General features: G+C 42.8%; 3 protein-coding genes across 4 annotated transcripts in view; 2 read left to right on the top strand and 1 right to left on the bottom strand.

Moving 5' to 3' along the window:
* Positions 1 to 1,339, top strand: part of psmc3ip (PSMC3 interacting protein) — a 3,034-nt gene extending 1,695 nt beyond the window's left edge. Inside the window, exons 5-8 of one of the 2 annotated variants that reach the window (XM_079233061.1) lie at positions 296 to 441; positions 538 to 591; positions 1,098 to 1,157; positions 1,246 to 1,339. In XM_079233061.1, the coding sequence (XP_079089187.1) occupies positions 296 to 441; positions 538 to 591; positions 1,098 to 1,157; positions 1,246 to 1,302 (317 nt within the window). In that variant the 3' untranslated portion in view covers positions 1,303 to 1,339. Of the gene's footprint in view, positions 1 to 295; positions 442 to 537; positions 597 to 1,097; positions 1,158 to 1,245 lie in introns of both variants that reach the window. The other variant, XM_079233062.1, reaches the window with a different exon arrangement.
* Positions 1,340 to 1,522: 183 nt separating this feature from the next.
* Positions 1,523 to 5,959, bottom strand: mlx (MAX dimerization protein MLX). The gene is made up of 7 exons (XM_079233060.1): positions 5,898 to 5,959; positions 5,250 to 5,339; positions 4,268 to 4,377; positions 4,071 to 4,173; positions 3,311 to 3,410; positions 2,794 to 2,995; positions 1,523 to 2,706 (listed from the first exon to the last, which is right to left on the bottom strand). Exons 1-7 carry the CDS (start codon positions 5,941 to 5,943, stop codon positions 2,650 to 2,652), a joined length of 708 nt encoding a protein of 235 aa, XP_079089186.1. The 5' UTR covers positions 5,944 to 5,959; the 3' UTR covers positions 1,523 to 2,649.
* Positions 5,960 to 8,215: 2,256 nt separating this feature from the next.
* On the top strand, positions 8,216 to 19,929 carry fmnl1a (formin-like 1a; the record flags this gene model as incomplete). The annotated part of the gene is made up of 25 exons (XM_079233058.1): positions 8,216 to 8,401; positions 11,117 to 11,200; positions 11,566 to 11,652; positions 11,745 to 11,818; positions 12,411 to 12,494; positions 12,595 to 12,738; positions 13,392 to 13,500; positions 13,893 to 13,969; positions 14,063 to 14,156; positions 14,516 to 14,590; positions 14,673 to 14,783; positions 15,357 to 15,506; positions 15,608 to 15,709; positions 16,344 to 16,923; positions 17,009 to 17,133; positions 17,226 to 17,428; positions 17,512 to 17,746; positions 17,829 to 17,897; positions 17,982 to 18,062; positions 18,335 to 18,464; positions 18,549 to 18,712; positions 18,793 to 18,894; positions 18,980 to 19,075; positions 19,379 to 19,484; positions 19,578 to 19,929. 25 exons carry the CDS (start codon positions 8,216 to 8,218, stop codon positions 19,640 to 19,642), a joined length of 3,333 nt encoding a protein of 1,110 aa, XP_079089184.1. The 3' UTR covers positions 19,643 to 19,929.
* Between the last annotated feature and the right edge of the window lie 1,097 nt (positions 19,930 to 21,026).

The raw sequence follows: 21,026 nt of genomic DNA, 5'->3' as shown, positions 1-21,026 counted from the left end.
TACTTCAATTTGCCTTGTATAGTTGTATTTTAATATATTTTGATGAAGTATTTTTTTATCGGGTACATTATGTCGGGTAAAATATACCCGACGTCAGTGTTAAGGAGCAGTGTGTAGGATTTAGTGACATTTAGTGGTGAGGTTGCAGATTGCATCCAAATGAATACACCTCTGCTCATTTCTGCTAATAGATCCCCCTAAATTCGACGCACTGGTCCTTTTAAGGGACGATTTTTGTTGCACTGCATTATGAAAAAGGGGGATGCCGTGTACATTTACGTGACTCCCCCGACAGAGCTGAAGGAGCTCAGCAGCTCCCTGACGACGGAGGAAATGACGTCAGAGATCCAGGAGCTGAAAGCCGAGTGTTCGGGGTACAGAGCGCGTTTGGAGAAGATAAAGTCGGCCAGAAATCACGTCACACCGGAGGAGAAGGAGAAGGTTTGGGATGCATTTATGTTTTCTAATTACATCTAAGAAACCTAGAGACGATACTAATAATGTATGGTGGTACAATACTCATATTTTAATTTACAGGTTTACAAAGACCGGGAGGTTTACGTGAAGGAGTGGAAAAAGAGGAAGAGATTGGTAAAGTATATAAAGCCTTAATGATTAGTTTATTGATTTATTAGTCGACTAACAAACTATTTTTATAATCCATTGACAATGTTTAAGGAAAAATGACAAACATTTTCTGGTTCCAGCTTCTCAAATGTGACAATTTGCAGTTTTTGTTTGTCAATAAATGAAATATCTTATCGTTTTGGACTGTTAAGCCAGACAAAAGAAGCACATTTAAAGTGAAAAGCATTGTTTCACTATTTTTTTTTTTAAAAACATTTATAGACTAAACGGGAAATAATCCACGGATAAACAAATACAAATATGTATTTGTAATGAGGGCCACAAAACAACTTGTATCCTGTGTACTGCCACATATTTAAGTTTAAATAAATATAGATCAACCATACAGGACGAGTTTCACAAGCAGATAAAAGATGAGAATGGATTTGTAGACTTGTTAGAAAGACATCCGTTGTTGTTATGCAACGACAAACGCTGTTGCCACTAAATCCTCAAACTGTTTTCCTCAGGCTTCCGACATGATGGATTCCATCCTGGAGGGTTATCCGAAGAGCAAGAAGCAGTTCCTGGTGAGTGAAACTAGCTCATAAAACCTCACGCCACTACTTGTTTGGGTTTGACGTGTTAAAGAGAAGCTAACGGGCGCTTCCCCTGCAGGACGAGGTCGGAGTGGAGACCGATGAGGACTGTAAGGTGCTTGTTCCGAGTACTTGAGAGGAAGAGTATAGATTACACATCGGAGCGGTCTGAGCCACAGAACATTCTTTATTTATGGCTTTTCTCTTTAACAAAAGGTACATCTTAAATAAAAGTTGAATAGCAAAAACAACTTAAACTGTAATTGAAAGAACATTGAAACAAAAACATCTGAGACCCCAACACGACGTCACAACAACAGACAACACTGGCGGATGTTTGTTGCCTTTTAGGCAACTTTGGTTTATTTTTCTCTTTTTTTTTTTTTTTAAATGATGAAAATCTCAATGAATTCGTCATATTTTGAGAGCTGTACGTTCTTTGTTTATTCATGTTCAAGTTCTTAATACCTTTTACGTTTTGTTTTTTACTGTTATTCGTGACCTTCAGGTATTTATAAAAAGGTTGACATGTTTGTCTTCCCTCTTTTGTTAATCATCCTTTGTATTGCTTCAAAGTTATTAAAACGTTCAGGACTTCTCCAACGAAAGAACCAAAGTCATTAAAGATATTTTACAGACATGAGGACCAGATCTATGATTCATCGTTTTCCGCTGGGGTGAATTAAGCCGGACAGTTATTCATTATATTTCTATAGATAGGATAAATAGTGGTTCATACTGTTGCAATGAACTATGGATCATAAAAACCACGAGCGACCAACGTAAACAGCATCAATCATGGTGGCATTAAAACCACTGATATTTCAAGAGGACTTCATTTATGAAATGTTTATTGAAGCGTAAACGGCAATCTGATCATCTCATCAAACGTATATACATATAGACACAACGAGCCCTGAATCTACATCGTCGTCCCTTCTTTGTCTCCTTGTCACAACTGTGCTAATTACGTATTTTATGTCACAATAAAAAAAGGTGGAATAGTTTGGTTTGAGCAGTAATGAAAGGCAGAGAGCGTCTTCCTGGAGGAACGACCGTTACCCTGCAGATTTAACCGCTTCTGCTACGGTTCAGGAGTGTTATGGCTCAGTGTTTCTGCACTGAATCTGTTAAAGGATTTATTTAAAGGCAACTTAAGAGATTGCAACCACAACTAGTCTATACACGCTTGTGTATCCGGCACATTTACTCCTGAGCTCTTGTGTGTCGCCTGTATTTCTGAGCTGAACAATATTAAAGAGAAATGAAACGTCCGCTGAGGCTGAAATACATTGTGTGTGTTTGTGCACACTTACGATCCATCTCAAACACTTCTCAATCCATCTCCCGCAGTGGGAGCTTGGGGGTGTGGCCTGAGGCTGATTGAAGTATTTACATGTTTTCTTTTTTTAAACTTCACCCTGAGAGGCCAGAGGAAACCCAAAGTCAATTTATGGGCGTCAAGTCCAGAGGTTTCACTCCATCAATAGAGCTGACCGTTGAGCTGCCGGAGCACTCCGACGACGAACTCCCTCAGCGTCTGGGGAAGAAGGGAAGGAAGGAGCACACAGACGGTTATCATCTCAGCGTGGACAGAGACGTCCACAAAGCGCCAAACACTCCCAACCTGCGGCTTGCAGTGCTCCTCGATCCAGCTGAAGACGCAGGCGGAGAGTTCCTGGAAGCTGTTCACGGAGACGGAGCTGCTGAAGGACTGGAACAGGGAGTCCATGATGCTCTGAAAGATGTTGAACTTGACCTGGTCCGACACCTGGTCCTCCCCCGGCTGCGGGTTGTTCTGGTGGGCCTTCACGATGTGCTCGTAGTTCCTGTTCAGAAAAGGTCAATACTTTTTTTACTGACATCCCAAAATATGAACAACTGGTTCATGAAGAATTAACTTGAGCTAGTTCAAATAAAAACCCAAATGCAGCATTTTAAGCTTTTGTTTGAGGATGTTTTGTTGCGTTTTTCCAACATTAGATACTTTTACTTTATGCTGAATCAGCAATGCAATCAAAGCATTTATTTTGTTGTCCATCACTCTGGATGCAGAGCAAGTAGGGACGTCTTAGTTTGTCAACATTTGGGACTATAGAATACATTATTATACTATAGAGAACATTAGAGAACCGTTATCTCACGTTTTCATGATTTTCAGCGCCATCACTTCTTTCCTCAGGAGAGACGCTTCCTCCTCTTGCTTCTTCTTTTCTTTGTGCAGAAAATGGATGTAGTCGATTGCTGCAAACAAATACAGAAACGCATCCGTCAGAGATTTCTTCACTGCACGCAGATTTAGGTTTCCTTTTGTTAAAGAGGTGGTGTCTCTCTACAAACCCCAGACGTGCTGCCACTTCCTCTTTCCCTCGCAATAAAGACATTTGAACCAGTGCAGAAATCTGATATTGTTTGTCTCCATCTTCTATTGAACTCCATTGATCTGAACCTGCTAATTGAAATAGATGTTCTCGTCTTTTTTTGTTGCCTGCTTTGTGCAACGCGAGCTCGGATCTGTAATCTGGGAATCGTCTAATTGATGACAAAACACATTAAGTGCATTGATTGCTCAGACGGGACGTCCTCGTCCGAGGGGCCGCTTCAGAAAACACCGGCAAAAGCATTAAAAAGTTCAGGGCTTAAACATTAATGATCTTAATGAATGACCACATTAGTAATAATAATAATTTACATTAACTATCGCTGTGGCATGTCTTAACAAACCGTACGGTGAAGGTGTTAATAAATAAATACGGTCTAATGATTCTTAACTACAAGGAATAGACCTGGTTTTAAATAGTGTTGCTGAAAAGAATCCTATTTACAATCTGGGAGGAAACAACATTAAAATATGCAATACTAAGATCAGCGTATATGATGGAATGGAAGTATAACACATCTTACTTTTCTGTAGCACGGTGGCCTTGCTGATCTTCTGGGCTCCCACTGCAAATTCAGACTGCTGCTGGCAGGTCGGGACGATGGACTGGAGGTCATCGTAGCCTTTCTGAAGCACACGACAAAACAACAACTCTAAAACTTTAATGTGTGTGTGTGTGTGTGTGTCACAGAGACCCACTTGCAGTCTATTGGAGCCGTACCTTGATGGCATCCCGGCGCTTCTGCTCAGCTTGCGTGTGCGCTCGTCTCCGCCGATCTTGATACGAGTCCTTATACGACGTCTCGTGTCTGTAGTCGCTGTCTTCATCATCTATTCCAGAATATATTGACACTCAGATTAGGAAACATGCCTCTGACCTTTTGACAACATTAGTCAAGGTATTGATACATCAATCCTGAATATTTAATACTTATTTTCTGCAGTGTCTATACACAGGTACCAGCTGACTTTATGCTCTCACTTCTCTCCGGCAGCAAAATGACAGACACACTTATTTCACTTCTTAATCTAAAATATCATCCTCTCAAATGTTGTCACTTTTTTTCCTGTGGCATCAAAAATGGTATTGAATATCAATATTTTTCAAGATATTGATTATATTGAAGTCATATATTCCAGTAAAGTGACACTAATACTCACAAATGCACAATGTATTACTTTGCTGTTAAGAAGAACTTTTCAGAAAAATAATGAGAATTTAGTTTGTCTCATCAAGATTTAACAGTATTTTTATTCTGAGACTGTAAAATGAATTTATAGATTTTCTTAAATTGCATATCCCGGAGCTTCAATCCATTTTCTTCCATCGCAGAAATTTACCACTGGATCTTTTTTTCATGTCAGCAGGATTCAGAGAAGCTGATTCGTGCCTCAATTAAGTTCTATAGATTTTTGTAACGCACTTTAAACTGGAACGTATTCAACAAAAGAAAAGGTTTTTTTCAACAGAAGTTTTTACTTTTTTAACGAAGCAGGAGTCAAAACAAGAAAGCAGGTCATGTCTCAGATTAACAACGATCTTTTACTTTGACTGAAAGGTGACAAATACGGCCCATTATTCTTTTAAAAGGCGATTTATATAGTATTTGACCGGATTTAAAGTACAAGTATATGCATGAAAGGAAGGTAAAGTGGAGGGAAAATGTCAGAAATGTCAGATCCCAGCGTTACAAACATGTTACCTGTATTTGGAACTGAAGAGGCACTTGTTGAGCCGATGCTGTTGGCCCGGGACACGACTGAGCCCGTTCTGGTAGTTTCAGCAAAGAAACCTACTGAGCAGGACACAGGGTTCATACACATTCTGACCAATGGATCTCCATGACCAAACATTTCGTGAAATCTCAGTGTATTCATGAAAAAGGTAGAAAATGTAGTATTTAAACTAACAATGAGGATTCCAAAGCATACAGCACACCTTAAATGACACAAATGAATGAGACAATAGTTTGATTAAAAGAATAATCATTTATATAGATGCCTGTATGGATGCCTGTTTATATTTTGAGCGTCTTTCTTTTAAAAGCATCTTAATTATTTCAAACTCAGCGTAAATGAACGTCTTGAACACATGGATATAACACATTTCCAAAACTTTTGGGATTTTATTTTTTCAAGGACTTTTCCAGGCCTGGAAATAACCATTTTAAGATTCCATGACTTTTCCAGGTTTTTCATGACCGTAAGAACGCTGAAGACAGCAGACGACAAAGATTTTACCATATGTTAGGCTAGCATGTCGATCTCGGAGACTACAAACACAAGGTCATCATCATCGTCATCATACATGATCTGACAAACAACGGGATGTGAGCCGACTGAATACTCACTGTCAAAGCCGCTGTCGCTGAAAGCGCCGTCTGTCTGCTCAGCCATCACCAGACAGAAGATGGAAAAAGGAGAAAATAGAAGCTGAGGTGCTGGTATAGAAAGGGGAAACACGTGCTGCCCTAAATACGATGACAATAGACACACAGCTCACCTGACAGGCAGGCTAACACACTCCCACTGAGCATCGGCCTAGTTTATCCAACTCAAGTGTGCAGCATCAATCACAGATTTAGTTTGTTCAACACAATAGTTCCTCAGGGGGCCAAACCCTGGAAATGTGTTTAATATTAACATGTCTTGTTAAATGTTTAGTGTTAAAAGAGCCATTTTAAAAGAGGATGCCTGAATATAATCTATATAAAATGTTGCCCTCTTTAGGAGTTTTATAAGCTTAGAATGAACTGCTTTACTGTGGGGACTCTGATTGGAGGAGGACCAGGAAATAGCTTTAATATATTCTGAATATCAGAATATACATTGATTTAACGATTATAGCGTTGCATCGCCTAGTGGAAAGCTCCAGTCAACGTTTCCTAAAGACCTAAAGACAAATATACCTTTTCTGATACCACACCAGTGTTGTAAGTGTTGTGGCTGCACACGCTTACTAATGGAAGATGTCATGCACCACTCTGACAAACCAGTCAATACAATCCACGTGCATGTTTGAAAGAAAACAAAGAAAGAAAGAAAAGCGAAAAAACTAAACAAATCTATTTTAGGCACAAACGAGTAACACGAGAAGCTCTTCTTCGGGAAGAGTTGTTTACTTAACGCGCTCCGTGACGTTTCCCCTAGCTAACCTTAGCTAGCTGTGGAGCTAACAAAGCCCTGCTGCTCTTAACGGCAGCCAAACTTAAACTACTGGACTTCACATTGTTTGGCATTTATCGTCGCTCGCACACGGAAGACGTACGAACCAGTCTGAGGAGAAAAAGTTGACCTTAACTGACTTAATGACATCGGTTACTTACTTTCCAGTGATCCTCTGGCGACGTCGTCGGGTCAGTCATCTTGCAACGTAAAATAACGAGTAGCCGTGCTGCCTTCGCGTGCTCCTCGTAAATCTCCGTTCTCTTCTGCTTGACAACCATTACAGACATCTGATCTCCCTGTTTCATATAGCCAAATAAATACAAATAAATAAAGATTTCTCACAGATTGACGCAATTCATCAATACATGACCAACACTTTTACCAGTGTCAGCTGGAAAAGTGTTGGTCATGTATTGATAAATTGCGTCAACGGCTAATTTAACAATCAGTTACCCCGAGGGACGTAATTCGTGTGCCCAAATTATCATAAAAAGATAGGTTGCATCATTAAACAGCTAATTGTAAGGGTGTTTCACTGGAGGATATGTCAGGGAAAAAACATCTTAGCTTTATTTTAATTTCTTCACAAAGTACAGTAAAAGAGTAGGAAGTAGTAATTTCCGAGGAAACCTCGAATGCAGCACTCATACATGCAGTAGACGGCCTCAAACACAGAGTGGCGCTGTTGGACAGTTCTTTCTGGCCTGTAGATACACTTACCTGTCTTCCACATCAACCTGGCCTCAAGGAAAGTGACCAAAACAAAAGTTGCCCAATGCAAGTTAAGCAACCTTCAAGAGAATGAATAGTGTAGTGAAGTGGTAAAGCGAGAGAAAGTTTCCTTTGATTCATTTTACATCTGCACCCACATATGTTTCTTTAACCTTGGCCACTCTTTCTGCTTTATTTCATTCCTGTGCAACCATATCTCTCTCTCTCTCATCAATCTCCTACTTCTTGCACACTCCGTCAATCAGTTTCCGTGTTCATCTTCCACTCTGTCCTCCACCCTCGGCTTACGGGTTGCTGTCATGCACAGGAAGTTGCTCTTCTGCTTTTGTGCGTCTGTGGTTTCTGTTAGTGTTACAGAATGTGTCACACTCCCCTCTCCTTCCTCTCACACACGCAGCCCCGTGTACTCATTTACCAGAGGAGTTCTCGGTCAACAAGTGTAGAGAATAGCGAGTGACACTAAGGTGGGGCTTTTCTTAGAGCCCAGCAGGCCCCAACAAGGCTGGCAACCTTGTTGTCAGAGGTACTTGGAGACAGAGAGATAGGACAGAAATGTGGACGAGCGACCTTCTTTCATCACCCACCCACCCTGTCCTCAGGACCAAGGCAGATTCAGTAGAGCAGAGTCTTGACGTTTTGATTTAGTCCTGCTTTTTCTTGTCATTTCGAGTGATCCCCTTTTGTGTCACTCTGTTTTGGAATACACCAATTTCTCAGGAGAAAGGGTTTGAGTACAGCTTTCCTCCTGGATTACTTGTGGAGATTAGTGATGGGGAATGCGGCCGCGGGGGGCTTGGAGCAGGAACCGTCCGAGGGCCGAGAGTCCAGAAACTCAGTCGGAGGAGCTTCGGGAATGAGCGACCCCGCTCCGACGCTGCAGAAGAAGCAGCCGGCTCCCCCTAAACTGCCAATGCCCCCAGAGGAGGAGCTGGAGGAGCGCTTCAATGTGGTGCTGGTGAGTGCTGCACAGAGGCCATGCCCTCAGTATCGCATCAATGCAAGCTATGGTTTTGTAGTGGCAGATTAACGTAAAAGCTGGGATAATTATGCATGTGTGTTTTTGCAAAGATGTCATTTTGCACAATCATAATTTGCAGAAAGGTCATCGGCGACTGCTTCGGTCAAAGTAGAGATATCAGAATACGTTAATAAATGTTATCCACAAGTTGCCAGATTCACTGAAGGACTTCTTTCCTTCTTTGTTGGCTTTGAGGACGTCGGGCTAGAAGCAGGTCGATTAGGGCACGCTGAGGCGGCTGGCCCCAAGGGGAAGTTGAGCAACATATTTACATGAGCGAGACCATAAGACCGGAAAGCTGTTCAGCACTCTTTCAACAGCCTCACTGCCAGTGGAAAAAAAAAAGAAAAACGTCACGATGAACACTTTAAAGCACTTGAGACGCCATTAAGATCAAAACCTAATGTTCAGCAGGAGAGATGCTGATGCACGGAAATCTCAACAATGTACATCTTAACAATGTAATTTATTAAAAAGGTTAAAAATCTGATTTTTTATCTTTCCACCCTTTTGTCTGTATCATGATAATGAGCATAAAAAGTTAACAAACAAGATATAAACTGACACATTTCTCCATTAACATCAATGAGAAGCTTTCACTCAAGTTTTAAACCTAAAAACTGTTATTCATGTGGTTATAACTTTGCTTTCTGCTCACCAGTGAATTTATTTAAAATACATCCCATCTTTAAATGTCTATAGTGATGGAGCCAAATATTTTGTCTCTGGTTGAACAGCATGGATCTGCAGATGAATAAAGCATTTATGTAAAGAGGAGAAAAAAAAAACTCTTATTGAACTAATCTCTAAATTAAGACAGTGAAGCAAATACTTCAGTGTTTGATTATTTTGTTCTTTCTTAATCTATTATTTAAAAAAAAAAGCTCCAGTACAGAAATGAAAAAGAATGTTAGAAATCCACGTTATGCATTTTTTTGTAGCTAAAATGATTAAATGGCTCATGAGCTTTGCAGGTTTTTATTTTTTCTCTGGTAAAACCTGAACAATTATCAAACTTTGATGTAAACATCCATTCAAATTTCCCCATGAATTCCTTTAACTAAAATGAAATAACTGAAAACGTTGAAAGGAAACCCACAATCTCATAATATAAAACATTGTTTATATTTATACATTGACACTTTCCTCATGTTAAAATCTACCCGTGACTATTTCCCCTAAGTTGACTAAACCTCCTCTGACAGTGGAAAAGTCATCAGACGGGAAGACGTGCACGCGCTTCGTGCCACTTCGTGCCCTCAACAGGCGTTTCATGAAAGTATGACCTCACTTCCTCTTTCAGCAAAATACTTTAAATGTAAATTTCAAAAACGCTGTACCTTCCTTAATTCAGGATTTCATGTTTGCATTACCAACTCTGGGAAATGAGAAGTGCACGACTGTTTTTAAACTTCTGTTCATGCACACAAACGCTCGTGTCTTTTTTAATTTTTGTTGTACCACAAAACCCACAAAGAGATCCCTCCCTTCACCCCAACACACAACTCCCCTGCAGCAACGCAACCGCCGTTTCTCTTTTTGCAGATCTTTGTTTCGTTTTTTTAAAGGAGTGACAAAGAAACTCCAGACTGCGGCTTGAATACTGGTATTATTCAGGAGCAACACCCGTCAACTGAAACTACTAATCTAATCTAAACTATTCATCTCTGTTGTTAAGCTCCTGGATCAGGTGAATCACCAGTTGTTGGTTTAGACTGCAGCAGAGTTGTGAATGTGAAGGAAAAATGTAATAAAAAAAAGTTAGAGCAAAACATGAACAAGAATGTAATTATTGACTCAACCAGACGCAAAGAAAGCACTTCAACTTTTTAATTATAGTCTTTTATTTGAACGTCAGTGATTGAGCATCACTCTGGCTTCAATACATGTTTTTATTTTAACCTTATTAGGTTATTAAAACTTAATTTGGGCTAATTAAATCCCTCCGTTTTTAAGCTATTTTGAATGGGGTGAAAACCTTTATATCAGGAGTCAAACGTTTTCCTGTAGGTGGAGGCCGATAACGAGAAGCGAAACTGCACTTCTTGGCCAATATGTCGACTCCTCAGAGAGGTGTAGGTGTGTGTGTGTGTGTGTGTGTGTGTGTGTGTAGGGGGGTTTCTTAAAAAACCTCCCTACAGTTCAGTGGATTGTATAAATATTATGTGATGCACAGAGAAGGTGTGAGATACGATAAAAGTTAAATATCGTTCGAAAGTCATGATTTCAACTTTGATCATATAAATAAAAAAAAAGAGCACAACAAATACATTAAAGGGTTATTGTAGTCAGTTTTCTCATTTCTACATGTGCTTGTTTCATCATCGCTATCTTTACTAACAGAGCATACAATTCAACAGACCACCATCACATCTCAAAGATTAGTCTCGTCATTTATTTCCACGACCAAACGTATATGTGTACTTTCTGAGGTACACGGTGACAACCGTAAATACATGCATGTAAACACTGAGTCATCTGTGCTTCCGGCAGGCAGTCAACACCCTTCAGAGAAAGCGTGTGGTTTGGTTGATTTGAATATTGTTGCATAAGCAAGAAAGGTTTAATAATCGTGCGCTGAATATCACTAAGAGGAGTTTGATGAATGTGAACTTATGGCATGTAAAATGAGATATTGTGTCTCTCTTTCAGAGCTACATGAACTTGCCTCCAGACAAGCTGAAGCTGTTGAGTCACTACGACAATGACAAGAAGTGGGAACTCGTCTGTGATCAGGTGAGACCTTTTATTCCACTAATAACCAGCTGGTTCGACGTAAAGGGGCCAAAGTGAGCCGGATTAGGCCACCTGTGTCTTTACTGGGACGGCGTTTAAACAAAGTACATAAATACCCAGAGTTCATATGTGGTAAAGTGCAGCCTGAAAAACCCCTGCAGCACACTCTCTGTGGTGGCAACTGATGGCGTCGGCATGGAAACAGAGAGCGGTGTGTGTCTGTTGTGTTAAATAGCACGGGCAATAATAGCTTCGGATGCTGTGCGCCGCTCAACGTGTCTCCAGTCCAGCCGTCCTTCAGGGCTGCTGATAAAAACAAACCACTGGGTCAAAAGCCAGTTTCCCTGTGAATCCTTCTTCCCCAGGAGCGCTTCCAGGTGAAGAGCCCTCCGTCCACCTACCTGGCCAAGATCAAGAGCTTCTACCAGGATCAAGGAGTGGTGTCCCGCAGGGTCAGTGCAGAGCAATTCATATTTAACGCGTCTTTCATCTTTCCACCTGCGCAGCAGTGTCTTGATTCTCTCTTCTTCTGCTCCTGCGGCAGCTGAAGAAAAGGATTCAAGAGGCCACCCAGGTCCTGAAAGATCTGGAGATCTCGCTTCGCACCAATCACATCGGGTAAAGAACCTTGTGTTTATGTGCACGCTTTACCGCGTTAAACGTTGCTCTACAGCGCCACTGGTGGCCGATAACTACTCAGGGTAGCTTTAATAAGGTAGAAAGGAAATAGACCAGTAGCCACACTGTCATTATATGTATTGTGCCAGACAGATATTTGGTATGTCGCAATATAAAGTACGTCAAATGCGGTTGAACCCAAAAATACCAGGATGTCCCATCGCATCTTGTCTGCAAACCAGCGCGCTCTTCTGCCAATTTTGACCCACAATCCTTTGCCAACTGGGACATACACAATAGTTGTCTTGCATACTAAATAATACGGTTGTGTGGGTATGTAAATGCACAGTCGGTTTCCAATTATTGGTGTCATCATTATGATAAACGGCCAGTTTGAGTTCATGAGCATTCACTTCTTTAACTTTTGCTGAACAGTTTCCACAAGCCAGAAATAACAGGATGACAAGTTTTCTTTTGCAAGAGCACGATTGTGTTATTTCTTTTTTCTAAAGTTACGTAATCGTGCTTTTACGTCCAATCTGAGTGCAGAATCTATAGTTACAAAATATGCATTTCTCCTCTCTTTTCGAAGTTGGGCTCAAGAGTTTCTCAACGAGCAGAACCGAGGTCTGGACATCCTGGTGGAATACCTGTCTCACGCTCAGAGTGACGTCTCGTGAGTACCAGCCGGCTGTGGCACGACTCTCTCGGGGAACTGATGGCGCTCCGACAATAAAGATATTCATCGCCGTGCTTGTGTCGTATGAACTCTCTAGGTTTGACGTGGAGAGCGTTGAAAATGGCGGCTCCCTGGCAGAAAGAGGAAAACCATCAGAGAGGTCGATGGAGGACTTGACCAAAAGCTCCGGCAGCTCCCCGTCACATGGGATGACCCGAGCTGCTCGAGCTCTGACTGTAAAGTAAGACGCTCGAGATGTCTGCAGATTATATGAGTATATATATATATATTTACAGTATATCAAGCACTCCACATCATGCATTCTTATTAAAGAGGTACATAGAGTCAGAACACCGAGTCATGCGAGGCAGAAGTGGGGTGATATTGTGAATTGCAACAGAGGTCATTTTCTTAGGAGTGTCATCGGTTTCTTTTTTTGCAAGTCACCTGCATATGTAAGTCCAAATCTACAGAGTCTTCGTTATTAATACAGATGCCCTCATAACATAAATAATGACCAACAGAAGAGGGTTTTTCCATCTTCGTAAATTATGAAATGTCATTTTCTTTGTACAGCGTTCTGTGTTTGCTTCCCTCCTCTTTCCATTTCAGGCGTTCCTCTCGATACACTTGATAATACCTCAATTTTCTCACAGCGTCATTCATTCACATCCTTTGCTCATTTGCGGAGTATTTCCTTTCCACCTGGTGCAGCATCCCAGCTGTCAGACAGACACAGCGGATGCTCAACAACACACACAATGCTGGAAGTCTCGTTATAATTGGCCAACTGTGGCGTTCTGGGCCTCGCCTTCAAACCATTAGCACACGCGGTAGCTTCTCCCTTCTTCAACGACGTATGCATGCGTTTTCACACTTGTTATCCCCCCACAGGATAAGCTCCACTCTGGGGAACAAGATGTATAAGAAGTCCCATTCGTCACACCAGAGAGACGATGTGCATGTGTGCATTATGTGCCTGCGAGCCATCATGAACTACCAGGTAGAGCTTCAACACACTTGAAAAAACAGTCACATATCTCATTTTCTGTCATAAAAAACATGCTTTTAAATGAACAGTGTGTGACATTAAGAAGGATCCACTGGCAGAAATGGAATATATTATAAATACGTGTGTTTTCTTTCATGTATAATCAGTAGATTGAGTCTTTTATATCTGCGCACAGAGCAGACACACTGCTCCTTCAAATACTTTGCGCTGATATAAATCCACTGTTTCACTTTGCTTGTTGGAGGTAAAACACACTTTCAGATCAAACTAATTGTTAGATTTAAAAAGCTCACAATGTAGAAACACAACTCCTCTTCCTGCATCTTTTAACGCACCGGCTCTCTTGTGGAAACGACTGTTTTCTGCTCTCCTTCTGCTTTCAGTCGGGCTTCAACCAGGTGATGACTCACCCGCGCTGCGTCAACGAGATCACCCTCAGTCTCAACAGCAGGAATCCCAGGTGAGTGCACGACACGTGTGTGTGTGTGTGTGTGTGTGTGAGACACAAAGTGTTGGTGTGTATCCATGTCTGACCCCTCCTATGCTGCAACAGGACCAAAGCCCTTGTGTTGGAGCTGCTGGCCGCCGTGTGTCTCGTCAGAGGCGGACATGACATCATCCTCTCTGCTTTTGACAACTTCAAAGAGGTGAGATTAGCCTTTGCATTCGCTACTTTACGACATTGCGATGGCTTCGTTTGACCTCGAGCCCAACCGTTGTTCCAGACTTCCCCTCAGTGATTATTTATGACTCACATCTTATGACTTATGACTGACACAAGCCACCCCTCACATGCACTGTGGTCATAATGTTAGCAGCCATGTAGCAGTCATGCGTGTGTGTGGAAATTCAAGGATGGTGCAAGGGTAAAAAATGATATGTAACTGAGTTCAGTGACTGCATGTAGCAGATATAACTTGTCAGAAAAAGACTAATTTTGCATTGATGCCCCCCTGAGGGCAACAATTAAAATACATATTCAGATAAGTCCCCATTTATTCCTCAGGTGAGCAGAGAGAAGAACCGCTTTGAGAAGCTGATGGAGTACTTCATCAATGATGACAGCAACATTGACTTCATGGTAGGTCCACACACGTGTTACCTGAATGTGGAACAAACACTGTGACGATTAAGTTGTTAATTGCCATCGTGTTTGTGTCCAGGTGGCGTGCATGCAGTTCATAAACATTGTGGTGCATTCAGTGGAGAACATGAACTTCCGTGTTCATCTGCAGTTCGAGTTCACCAACCACGGGCTGGACAAGTATCTTGGGGTGAGTGTGCATACAGATCTCAGTGGTCAGTGGAGGCCAGATGTTTTCCTCAGGACCAAAACAAAAACAGTTGAAAAGAGTGAATATTGGGGACCGGAAACTTCAAATGAATGCTAAAGTTGCTCTTTAACTCATAGCTGCGTACATAAGCAACTTGTTTCTGCTGCTTGCAAAACAGAAAATCAGTTATTGCAAATTTCTGTTTCAGTTAAAATAAAAAATCGGATGAGTTTAAAGTAACTCGTGGTCTCCAGCTGGTCAATTATAATCCCCTTTCTCCTCCATTTAATAGGATGTTGCTGCTGCATGCTCATCCACTCTCCCTTCACTTTTTGCTGATGACATCACATTTATATTACATAATACCTTCCCTGCTTTTATACTAGAGGCAAATGTTGTCTGAGAGAATATTTCTAAATGATTCTAGCGGCGGAAACGATTAACAAATAAGATAATGTTGATAATCAAATTACCGTTGGATTACTTACTTTCTTATTGCATGTACATTTTGACTTAAAACATGCAACAGATCCTACTTATTGAAATCTACAATGTGCCATTATTGTGCGTTAGCATCTGAAGCAAACAGAGAGCGAGAAGCTGCAGGTCCAGATCCAGGCCTACCTGGACAACGTGCTGGACGTGGGCGCCCTGCTGGAGGACGCCGAGAACAGAGGAGGGGTGCTGGAGCATGTGGACGAACTGCAGGACCACAACGTGGAGGTCAGCCACCAAGACAAAGAGGAACCGCTGGGAACAAAAGGAGGCTTTGACGGCGATATTGTCCTTGGATTGAATTAAATCGATGTTGTCTGTTGTTGCAGCTGAGCGCTCGGCTTCAGGAGATTGAGAGCCAGACGGCAGAGAGAATGTCTGAACTTGAGACTCAGCTCATGCAGGCCACCAAGGAGACGGAGCTGCTCAAAGTGAGTGCTGCTCCGCGACATTTACAGCCTTTAATAAGATGAATCAGCCAGGCAAAGGTGCACCGCGATCAGTTATAATGAGGTCAAAAGAGCGGCAGCTCACTTTATTTTAATAATCTTAATATAAAAGTAAAATATAATCATCCTCAATATGAAATAAGAAAGATGAGAGCACTTGCACTCCTGAAATAAGTCTAAGCGACCTTGCATTTTCGCCCTGATAGCAGCCTTGGCTCTGGGGATGTCCAGACTGAAATACCTCAACAATTATTTGACAGGTTTTTTACAGACATTCATAGTTATAAGCGGATGAACCCTAATGACTTTGGTGACCCACTGACCATTTTGGGTTTTGGGAGTGAATTAATTGTCATAATGACTTGTAATTGTAACCACCACAATGCCAATACTTAAATTTGGTCAAAAACTATGACCAAATTCCTGCAAAACTATAAGGATTTTACTTTTGTGTTAATCAGAAAAGGTCAGCGTGTAGTGTCAACAACAATAAATACAAAAAATAACAAGTGATAATACAATCAATCTAATGAAGCAGCTCCTATACAGAATGTTAACACATTGTGAGGATATATTGTGTATTAAAGGCTTCTATGTCTGTGTTTGTGTCTCATAGGAAAGCCTTCGAGAGTCCTGCTCCCAGGTCGGTTCCTTGCAGCAGAGAGAGCGAGAGCGGGAGCTGGACAGGGAGAGGGAGAAGGACCGGGAGCGTCTGAGCACCTCCGCCCCTCAGACGTCTTCAGAGCTGGAGCAGAAGGTCCAGGAGCTGCAGGACAAAGGGCTGATCCGACTGGTGCGCAGTGCCTCCGGAGGCCTGGACATCCAGGTGGTGCCCGTCACGGTGGTCGAATACGTCCAGGCCTCGGCCTCCGAGCCCGGAGCCTGCGTCACCGACGCCCCACGGGCCAGCCTTCCTGGCTCTGGCCCTCCTCCACCTCCTCTCCCTGGTGGCCCACTTCCTGCTTTTGCCTCTGCCCCTCCACCTCCTCCTCCGCCGCCGCCTCCTCCTCTAGGAGGTTGCGGCGCTGTGCCTCCACCTCCACCTCCTCCTGGAGGAGGTCCACCACCACCACCACCTCCTCCTCCTCCACCTGGTTCTGGACCCCCACCCCCACCTCCCCCGCCTGGTTCTGGACCCCCACCCCCACCTGGTTCTGGACCGCCTCCCCCGCCTGGAGCACCAAACCCTCAATCCGGTAATGACCGAACAAAAGCACTGCAAACAGAGTTGGAGCAGTAAAGATTTCCCTCGTTTGATTGTTCCTCTCCTTGTTTCCTTAGCGGTTAAGAGCAAGAAGCCCATTCAGACCAAGTTCAGGATGCCGTTATTAAACTGGCAGGCCTTAAAACCAAACCAGGTGACAGGCACCGTTTTCAACGACCTGGATGACGAGAAAGTCTTGGAGGTAAGAAGACGCAGCCATTTTGCCCCCCTCTTGCCCTGTACAGTTCATTCACAGTGACATGACTTCTCTGTCTCTCATTCTGTCTGTATCAGGAGTTGAACATGGATATGTTTGAGGAACACTTTAAGACCAGGGCCCAGGGAACTCCAACAGACCTGTCCACTATCAAGAAGAAGGTGGTCCAGAAGGCCCCCAGCAAGATCTCCTTGATTGACGCCAACAAGGCGAAGAATCTGGCCATCTCTCTACGCAAAGGGGGAATGAACCCGTCCGCCATCTGCACCGCCATAGAGACGTACGTGCTTCAGGGAAAATCTGTTGCGTTGTTCCATGTTGTAGCTCCCATGCACTGACTGGTGTGACTTTTCTCTTGCACAGGTATGACCAGAAGGCTTTGTCCATAGACCTCCTGGAAATACTCGTGCCCTTCATACCGTCAGATTTTGAGACGAAGCTCCTGGTGAACTATGAGAAGGACGGCCGCCCGCTGTCGGAGCTGACGGACGAGGATCAGTTCATTTTACGCTTTGGGAAGATTCCCCGTCTGAAGCAGCGCATAAACACGTTCACTTTCATGGGCAACTTCCCGGATATGGTCAAGCGCCTGCAACCGGTCAGTTGGTCACAATGCACTCCAATTTAAGATTTAAGCTTTTTTAACAGACGCACTGATTTTGTTTTCTCTTCATCCACAGCAACTGAACTCCATCATTGCGGCGTCCATGTCCATCAAGTCTTCAACCAAACTGAAAAAGTTCTTAGAAGTACGTAAAAGAGAATTACGGCGTTCTGATGTCGCTTCAAAACGTGTGATTTTTGCTCAAGTCATCTCATGTGTTCCCCCTCAGATCGTTCTCGCCTTCGGCAACTACATGAACAGCAGCAAGAGGGGGGCGGCGTACGGCTTCCGGCTGCAGAGTCTGGACCTCGTGAGTAGCATTTGTTCTTACCTTTACTCTTTCACTTCAAAGTGAGACATATGCTTCCTTTAAAAGAATTTAAAGTGGAATCCATAAGCAATCAAATTTACATTTTCTCAATTCAGTACACGAATGCTTTCAACCATAACAGCCTCACTTGGTAATGACCATTAGCAAAATGGTAGCTAATGTTCGCAAACTTTAGATAGATTCACCAATATCCCATAATTAAGCAAAGGTTACCTGCCATGGAATAACCACATCAACACTTCACTTTTCAGCTGCTGGAGACGAAGTCAACGGACCGCTCGCAGACGCTGCTTCACTTCATTGCCAGCATCATCGAGGAGAAATACCCCGACTTGGCCAACTTCCACACCGAGATCCACTTTGTGGACAAGGCAGCGCTCGGTACGTTCCCATCAACAGTCAAGCAGTTACGTGGCTGGTGATTTGAAATGGTAGCGGTACTAAACTCACTTGTTTCTTTGCCAGTATCACTGGACGGCATGCTGCAGAATATCCGCTCGTTAGAACGGGAAATGGAAATGACCAAAAAGGAGTTCCTGGTGCAGGACGACAGCCCGGTGCTGAAGGACTTCATCAAAACCAACAGCGAGCAGCTAGAAACTTTGATCAAAGACGGCAAGACGGCACAGGTGAGCCGGTAGTTCATATCCTTTACACACAGTTTACGCCTCACTACATGCTTTCACACATTGTGTCCGAATCCCTCCAGGAGGCGTACGGCTCGGTGGTGGAGTATTTCGGCGAGAACCCCAAAACCACGCAGCCTTCCATGTTTTTCCCAACGTTTGCACGCTTGATAAAGGCCTTCAAGGTGAGGATGTGCGGCGGGTTTCTGATATTCATCCATTACAATCGCTGCATTGGACGTTAATTATCTTTTCCTTGATTTAACGCAGGCGGCACAGCAACAGCTCGAGCAGAAAAAGAAAACGGAGAGTGAGAGCAGTGAGGAAAAGGTGTCATCATCTCCGACCAAGGCCGGGGCGCAAAAGGTAAGAGATTAAAAGGTTTCAGTCTTCACAAATTACACATCAGAGAATCATTAACTTTGTTTGTTTAAAAGGTGCATTGTGGAGCATGGAGCATCCTGCAGCAAATACATAGGGGGCACCATTTCACCTCTTCTTCTGGGTCCATATAATTACAAAAAAAGCCAACTTCTAACTAACAGCTGGGCAAAAATGTTGCATGTTTTATTGTAAACCATCAACCCAAATAAATCTTACACCTTACACCTGGGACGCTCAAACTCATAGGGCGTAAGGGGATTTAATTAATGTGTATATTTTCTCCAGGGGCCTAAGATGCCCCAGCTGGACCTGATAGCAGAGCTGAAGAAGAGGCAGGTGAAACCTCAGGTGCGCGAGGGGAAGGACGGCGCTCTGGAGGACATCATCACAGGTACGCTAACCCGCCGCCTCCTGGAGGAAGTCACGCGTTGAAATTTTAGACAAAGCAAGCAAGCTTGATGTTCCCGTCTTTGCTCTGCCTCAGATCTGAGGAACACGCCGTACCGGCGGACAGATGGCCGACGGCCCGCCCAGCGCCAGGACACTTGAGCCGCTTCTGTCCCACGACGTCCGGCCAGAAGAACGCGCTTTAAAATGTGCTGTACATACAGTATATCAATCAGCCTCATGGCGGTGTGTATTTTTGCCAACATTTCAGTGTGAATTTGTTGTGTAAATAGAATTTGAAGTCGGAACTGTTTGTTATTTTTAATGCTTCAGCCAATTTTTATTCCAAATCTTGCTTATAACATAACACCGTCTTCCAGTGGCGCCTAACGACTTTGGATGCTTTGAATTTGTAGTGTTGTATCCTGTTGAGTAATTAAAACAAAATCTTGACTTCAAAATAGACCTTCCGTGTATTCGTATGGGAGCTTTGATCCGTAGTTTCTGCTGCCAAGAATACCACTCGCTCCCCGACGACATAAACGGGTCATTACGAATCAAGATCAGACGCCGCCACTGTACAAGAGAGCTGCACTTTATTGGACACACAATCACAGCAAATTATGTACAAAAGAAGGCAGGTTCAACTGCCTACTGTCTTCTCACGGGAAAAACACACACATTTCTCACAGAATATCATGGCATCCACACTGATAAATTAGTATCTCCAGTATCAGTAGGCTTTTAAATTGATATATCATTATATTATAGATCTATTTTCTGTATTATTTTTGTTCTTATATCACACTACTCTACAAATGGGAGTATCACTCTGTGGGAAGAGCCCACCGTCACTGGTGACGTCTCTGTCTGCGGTGCGTTCAAGCGTTCGAGAATCCTTCACGGCATCCAAACCCTCTCGGCCACCCTCGTCATCCTCATCTTCATCGTCACATAACATAACAGTAAGACTGAACATGCCTGTGTCACAGATCCCCAAATAATATCTCACTCTTCATGTTTGTAAAAACCCCCGAACATAGAACCGCTTTTCTCTTCTTCTCTCTTTCTCATTTTTTGGAGAAAACACGTAGACGACGACTTTTTTTTTCTTCTTTTTTTTTTCTCGACTGCACCGTGCGATTGCTTGAGACTATACATGCATTGTTTTGTATATACCTTTGTACCCATCGTCATAGTTTATTAATAAAACATATTCTTTTGGACATAACAATTTGTTGAACTCCGCTAGGAATGACTCGGCCTATTTACAAGTCAATTTTGTTTTTCTACTTTTGATGCCAAGATTTTTGAACATCCACACATTCATGTAAAAATCTCATATACATACTATAGAACGTAGGTTCGTTATTTAAAAATAAAAATGGCAAAGGAAGAGATAGAACTTTTAATTCGCACACATGATTCCCTCCTCGATCCGTCTTGGTGTTTTTTTTTTACAACTTCTGCGGTTTAGCTTAGCTTAGCTTAGCTGCTACTTAAAGCCGCAGTGCAGCTAAATGTTCTCCCACCTGTTGTACCGATG

Source organism: Taurulus bubalis, assembly GCF_910589615.1.
Source record: "Taurulus bubalis genome assembly, chromosome: 17".
NCBI lineage: Eukaryota > Metazoa > Chordata > Actinopteri > Perciformes > Cottidae > Taurulus > Taurulus bubalis.
This window is presented reverse-complemented; position numbering and strand designations above follow the sequence as displayed.